This window comes from Crocodylus porosus, unplaced genomic scaffold, assembly GCF_001723895.1.
Source record: "Crocodylus porosus isolate Cpor-Errol unplaced genomic scaffold, CroPor_comp1, whole genome shotgun sequence".
Lineage (NCBI taxonomy): Eukaryota > Metazoa > Chordata > Crocodylia > Crocodylidae > Crocodylus > Crocodylus porosus.
Window position 1 is genome coordinate 51,794,719 of NW_017728950.1, and position 7,409 is coordinate 51,802,127.

A 7,409-nucleotide genomic window follows, 5' to 3' on the forward strand; every position below is an offset into this window, starting at 1 on the left:
GTGGAAGCCTTCGCCCCGGCTCCCGCACACATGCTCTCTTCCTCGCAAAGTTTCTCCTGCGATCACTCCGGGATTGTTCCTGTTCTGCTGCGGGCGCTAACCTTGAACTTTGTGAGCCTGGTGACAGCGCTCTGCTAACCCGCCACCAGCTTCTTTTGCAAAACAAAAAACTCAAACCAAACCAAACCCAAACAACAACATCCAAAGCCTCCCGCCCTCCCCCCTTAAAAACAAATCAACAACAACAACAAAAAACAACCCCCCCTTCAGCTGAAAAGCAACCAACACCGTCACCAGCAGCAGCAGCAGCCGCAGCCGCAGCAACCAAAGGCAAAGACTCCTGCGCCGCCGACAACAAGAGGGTTAAAAGTGTAGACTGGATTTCACCCCGGGAAATCTAGCGCACGGAGTGAACTTGAATCTTTGGCTATTTAAGGAGGACTGGGGGTTTGTTGCGAAGTTGCGGTGATCCAGGGCGAGAGCCCCGTCCTGATTGATTTCATCTTCCTTGAGTCTCAGATGACTGTAAAATGAATAGATGAAATTATTCCCTTTTGAGGCTTTTCTTAGGGGCTCTCCGGGAAGTTTGCTCTCAAAGAGAAGTCATGATGTATTCTCCCATCTGTCTCACTCAGGTATAGATGCGTTTCGTTTTTTTTGTGGGTTTTTAAAAAATAGATATTTAATTTTATTCTGCTTTTTTTATTTTTTAAGGTGTGGGTTGCTTATGAGTCATGGGAACAGCCATAACGGGTCAGAGCACAGTTTTGTCAGGATGCAAACTCCTCTTGCAGAAGAGAAGAGCAGAGAATAAACTGTACCAGGCCATTGTTTTGGGGAGATCCCTGCCATGCACCCCCCGGAGACAAACATTGCTAATGGTTATTGCATTAAAAACCAAAAATGACAAAGGTTAATAAAACAGAAATGAATATAATTACTCTAAAAGAAAAAGAAACCCGGCTTGGAAAAAGTATTGATCAGGCTGCAAACCATTGATCTGCTGTCTTCTGAGCTCTCCGGGTTGTTCAGGCAGTGCCTAATAAAAAGAATTTGAGAGGGGAAGTGTTATTTAAAAAAAAACAAACAAACCCCAAACAACCCTGGCGTAACAGAAGATTGTCCTGTGCTCTTATTAAAATACAAAGCCTGCCAGCATTTTCAGGTGGATCTGAGTGAGGGTGCCTAACTATCCTAGGTATTTTCTCATTGGGGTGTATGTTGTGACGGCGGGTGGGGGGGGGGGGGGGGGGGGGGTTCTGGCTTGATGTCGGGGTTTCTGATTTTGCACATCAGTAATGAAACAGGAAAAGCCAAACGCGGGCGCTTGTTCAAATTGCATTTGTAGTTTTGCAGGTTTTTGGTGCCGACTGACTCTGCACCTTCTGAGCAATGATAGTGCACGCTGCAAGCAAAGCTATCCATTTGGGGAGAGTTTGGGCAAACCGTGGGGTATTATTGCAGGGGAGTGTTTCATATGGGGAGTCAATTTAGCACAATCCGTGGTTTTATGAAACTTCGCAGCACTATGTGTTGCAGGCAACAGCATATGGCTTTTGTTCTTTTGAAACTATTTTATTCTTAAACATCAGTATAGAAACAACGCATCAGAAGTTATTTAAGTGCCCGTAGAGTGTAGCTGATATGACCACGGAAAGAAGAAACCAGCATCTTGGTACCAGACCAATCCCAAATAGTAAATTATAACTCTAAAACTACGGGATAGTATTCAGCAGCTTTTTTTTTTTTAAAAGTCTGTCTTAGGAGGATGTGATGTAAACTGATTAAACTGATAACTGCTTGCCTCCACGTTGGTGTTTAAGAAAGGAAAAATGTGAGAAAGTGATTCTAGTGTTAGACTATTATAAATCTAATATTTAGGTGCTGATATTTGCACAGTGCACTAATAAGTATGATTCCAATTATTTGAGACTTAAAAACCATTGTGATTCAAAGGGACTGCAGCATTCATAAATTGTGAATGAAGATGAAAACAATGATAAGGCTTATTCAGTGATTGGATGCAGTCCTGTAGCTTTTTGGCTGACACATTTTTTTATTGTTTATATTTTGTTTGGCATCTAAGTGTGATTGACTTAGCTATGGATATTTTCAGCAAGTAAAAATCAACTTCAGTGGAGCAAATCTGGAAAAATAGTGTCACTGAGTTATTTGAAGTTTTAAAAAAGATAATCATTACATGTAAATTGCACTAGCATAATAGATAACCACATATGTTTACAGGTATGCGCATAAGAATTACTTTTAGCAGAATCCCAAATTAGTAGAGTTTTTTCTCTATGAGCTGTCCTTTTTGTAAATGGATAGCTAATGAGAACTCTGGACATGAACTTCTTTCTAAAAGTTTTTAATTATATTTAAAAATGAGGAAATTCTAACCCCCAACAATAATAAAGCAGCTCAGAGCGTTTACTGTTAAAAGATCCAGTGACTTTTTTTGGTGCCTTTTGCTTTTCTGACTTTTTCCTAAGAAGATGCAATACAGCCCATCATTTTTTCCCCAAATCTCTATTAAAATGCTGATATTGGTGTCTTTGTAAATGTTTAATTTATTACACATGCAAACATTAAAAAAAGCAGTATCTTGCTTTAATGTATCACCTACATAAAGATGATAATAATTTCCAATCATGTTGTACAATGTTGTTTTTATATAGGCACATTCACTACTAGACATCCATATTTCTGGAGGACAAATGTAATGGTTTTGATTTTTCTTTGATTTTGAATATCCGTCATCTGCTTGGAATGATGAAGGACCTTTCTTACCAATCTTTCTTGCCCCTAAATTAAAGATTAAGTTTACATAATACATGAGGATTTGCAGTTTGTCATCTTTTCATTTTTTAAAGTGGCATATCACTGAGTCATATATTAAGTTGATATTATAAAAAAATCCTGCCAAAATTAGTATCTATTGCACTCCCATGTGTATAAAACTTCAGGTGTAGTCTGGATGCAGTGGTATTTTGATAACATTTATAAACGCAGATCAAAATAGAATATTTGGTTGGATAAAATTTCTCACAAAAGTAGTTGTTCAATTTGTGCAGGAGTGGTATTGTAGCACCTTTTGAGAGTGGGTCTGAAATCTAGAAGCAGGGTTTTTAAACCAATGCTGAACAATGTCATCAGTTAAATGAAACTTTGGCATGTATAAAATACAAAGAAGAATACATGTTTGTCAAATACAACTTTATTTTTTCATGTTGGAATAAATATAAATTCCATTTATCTCTCTTGCTGAGGCATGATAAGATGTTGTTCCTCCACCCTTTCAAGTACTCAGCTCTTATGATATTTTTACACTGGTTTATTTTTATATTGCAGTAGTCCAGGAAACAAAATTTCTTGCAATTGTCTTTCCTCTACAGAATATATTGTGTAGCAATAGGCAAATAAAGATGAGAATTCAAGCTTTCTAGGTATAATTACCATTTTTCGCCTTATTTCTTTCCTTATTGTATCATAGCCCTCAAATTTAAACTCAGGTGGTTTGATTGACACAAAGTTTGGACAGAGGAGGGGAAGGGAAGGGAAGGAGAAAGCAAATATATTTCTCTTGTAAGTATTCTGTAAAGAAAACTGGTGTGTCTATCATTATTATATTGCCATTAGCCTACAGGCATTTTTTTCATTTATTTGCAAGTTTTACACATATCTAAATAATCCCTCCTATTTTATTTGAAATTTTCAGTGCACATTGGTTCTCCTGAGCCATTCATCATGACATTTGAAAACCTTACCTTCATAAATCACTTTTTTGCGAGAGTAGTTATGACTCGCATGGGTATGTGCCACATAAAAATCATTTTTTCAATATTGGCTCGACCAATATTAGGGAAAAATCAAATTTAGTAGATGGCTTTTTAGAAGGTTTAGTGGAGAACGTGTATGATTAATAGCAAATCTCCATTTAGGATCATTTTTATGGGGCACTTCTTGTCAAGTAATGTTTCATTTGAAAGGAATCCAGACATACAATGAATCTCTCAAAGGTATTTGATAATACTGCTTTGCAGTAGGACATAATTCACTGCTTTTCTGTGTCACATTTTTTTCTTTAACGTATTTTTTATAGCTTCAGCACTGAATGATATTGTAAAACAAAACTCTGAACTTAAAAAGTAAAGTTTTTCTTTTTAGATACTCACTGAATAAATAAAGGCTGAGAACTGAAAAACTGAAATTTAAACATTATAGAATAAGTTATAGATTTTTAATGCCGTTGGCTTTCATGTTAGTATTACAGACAGCATCTAAGAGTAAGGTCAAACCAAAAAAGCTCATGACATCGTTATGACTAAATAAGATAGATCAATAAAATTGCTTTGAATATTGTAGCGTATTTTCATCTGTGAATGCAGCAGCCTCTTCTAAATGTAGAGGAAAATATTTAATTTGGGATAAAAGGTCTTCCTGGCCTCCTCTCCTCCCCCACCTCGCAGTTCTTAGGGTTTCCTAAATCTGTGGTGAATCTGTTTTTTTCAACATGAAATGAATTGGAAGTGTTTAACGCAGCACACTCTTTGCTGCATGTTGTGCAACAAACATTTTATTCAAATGCTTCCATTAAGATCACTTTCAGAGAAGAAAAAATAAACTTTCTGCAGTAGTTGTAAGGAGAGGAAAAAGCATGGCATCAGAAGTGTATGGAAGATACGGAAGTCTTATCATGGGCTGTGGTTGCTCAGAGCACTATTGCCTTCCCACACAAAGAACAGATTGTGGTTTAACTCTTTCCATGGCCTAGTTTTATGTGCCAGTATAGTATCAGAATTGTTCAAATCTCTGCTGGAGCTGCTGATCAGTTTAATTATTGCCTTTGTGGCCCTTTGTTATGCATCGTACTGTAATGCAATAATTTGTGTCCTGTCCTGTTGTTCAGCTTTGTTTGTTTTTTCCGCCATTCTGCTAAAGTAACATTGAAACTTTTTTTGTTGTTGCTTTTTGTTTTTGTTTTCAATTTGTTTTGAAGATTGGAGGAGTATACCTATTGCATTTTACATCTATTTTAACATGTAGGATCTTTTGAAATTCCTCTTAAATGTGAAGTTTTAGTATGAAAATCTTGGTCTGAAGACCAGTAGGCTGCCATGAAAATAGACTGAACTCCATATAATTATGAAGTCATTAGTTACACTTTCAACTTTTTTTCGTCCTAATGGAGTTAATCAGTGTACTGATTAAATTTATTCATTCCATGTCTATCAGCGTAACTAAAACACTAGTTTATAAATTGTATTCTTGAATATCATTACATAAAGGAGGTTAAATTGTAGTTTGATTGTACTCAGTCACTCAATATGACGAATAATCACTGCATAGTGTTAAAAAAGACCCAGAACACACGCACACTCATATACAAAGACCCCCTCCCAAGCCAGTCGGACCCCTCCAAGCCAAAACAGTAACATTTGATAAGTTACTCTTGCTTTTTTAAGTTAATGGAATAATTACGCTCCTATTCTTTCAGAGAGATACTTTTAGGAGAGGTTCCGTTTAGACAGATGTGAACAGGTACGTTGTATATTACTTAAAACAGACACAATGAATTAATTTAATTGCTATAGAGTAGACTCTTAAATAACATTTAATTATTACCCCATTTAAGAAGTATAGACTACAAGTAGGCAGAAGATATGAACCTGCAGGTAAGGCCGTATGATAGGATAGGATGTTTTAAAACTAAATAAACTGCTTGGATTTCACAAAAGCAGTGTTTGACCAGTGGTAAACTCTTAATGTCACCCTGCCACAGCATGCAGAAACACAAAGAATGCTAAGTTTGTGCCAAGTTGCCATTTTTCATTGTATACCTCAGATTGATTTTTAAGGGGTTTAGAATAATTGCCACACTCATGTGAACAGTTAACAAATTAACCAACTCTGTGGGGCTTCAAATCCCACAGTGGAGCTGTCGGAAGAACATTAATGTAATTTTTGTTCTCAACTTCATAAACTTTTATTTTGCAAAGATGGGAGGGTATGATGGAAGCATGCAGAGCTGAAAGTACAGAAGCTTCTGTTCAGGTTTTTTACACTACATGCTGTGTCTTTTGCCTACTTTCCCTTACTGTATACTGGTTTCTCTAGTTACCACCACTGGAATGGTGCTGTTTCAGTGTTGGAATGTTGGACGTTTGATAAGAAAATGGATCAAGTTTAATGGCGCATGCTCTTTGTGCCACCAGCAGTCTCTTGCTGAGAGCATGCTCCAAAAGCGGGAACTGTGTGGCATTACACTGAGCATGTATATGCTTTGTGTTTCTGTGCCACAGAGAAGAGAAATGAACTGTGGCATTCGCTTCTGCATTCTGAACGTTACTGCTCAGATTTCCTAAAATCGTACAGTGTCCTCTTTGTAGAATGGTACTGCTTGGTGTTAGCCGATCAGTCAATAATTAAATGATAGAAATGAAACATCTTGTTAGCGTCGCTTTTGTATGATGTAGTCTGTATAGCATTGTGGGGACAAGTGAGAAGAAGCATGCAAAATAAAACCTTCATGTGTTTCTCTCAAAGAGTGAAATGGGGAAAAGGGAAAATGTGATGCTGTGGGTACTTCTGTCTGTTGCTTGACAGTTAATGTAATTACATAAAGAGATAGTATGCAGAAATTTTCATAAATGCTACATCTGTATTGTCTTCATCTTGGTTTTCACTTTTGCAATTTTCACAACCCTATCTTACTTTTTCTTTGTTTGCAAGAAAAAACTGACTTTGAGTTTTCTCCTTCTTTTTCTTCCACGCTTCTTTCAACAGGATGAATTTCACCCATTCATTGAGGCACTTCTTCCACATGTCCGTGCAATTGCCTATACTTGGTTCAACCTTCAGGCTCGAAAACGCAAGTACTTTAAAAAACATGAGAAGCGAATGTCAAAGGATGAGGAAAGAGCAGTCAAGGATGAGCTACTTAGTGAAAAGCCTGAAATTAAACAGAAGTGGGCATCCAGGCTCCTCGCCAAGCTGCGCAAAGATATACGCCAAGAGTACCGGGAGGATTTTGTGCTCACCGTTACTGGGAAGAAGCACCCGTGCTGTGTATTGTCCAATCCTGACCAGAAGGGTAAGATTAGGAGAATCGACTGCCTGCGACAGGCTGACAAAGTCTGGCGTCTGGATCTAGTCATGGTGATCCTGTTCAAAGGCATCCCTTTGGAAAGTACGGATGGAGAGCGACTCATGAAATCCCCACATTGCACAAATCCAGCACTTTGCGTCCAGCCACATCACATAACAGTATCAGTCAAGGAGCTTGATTTGTTTTTGGCATACTACGTGCAGGAGCAAGGTAGGAAGCAGACTGTAGTGTTTCTGTGTTAGTATGTCAAACTCTGATTCCAAGCAGGCCCTCTCCCTCCCCCCCACTGCCTCCCCATCCC

General features: G+C 37.9%; 1 protein-coding gene across 9 annotated transcripts in view; it reads left to right on the plus strand.

The window, feature by feature from the left end:
* Positions 1-7,409, plus strand: part of NFIB (nuclear factor I B) — a 228,935-nt gene that overhangs the window by 4,564 nt on the left and 216,962 nt on the right. For 7 of the 9 annotated variants that reach the window (XM_019554803.1, XM_019554805.1, XM_019554809.1 and 4 more), the window contains exons 1-2: positions 7-635; positions 6,787-7,318. In XM_019554803.1, coding sequence (XP_019410348.1) covers positions 606-635; positions 6,787-7,318 — 562 coding nt within the window. In that variant the 5' untranslated portion in view covers positions 7-605. Of the gene's footprint in view, positions 1-6; positions 636-6,371; positions 6,394-6,786; positions 7,319-7,409 lie in introns of those variants that run through there. The other 2 variants (XM_019554806.1, XM_019554804.1) reach the window with 2 other exon arrangements.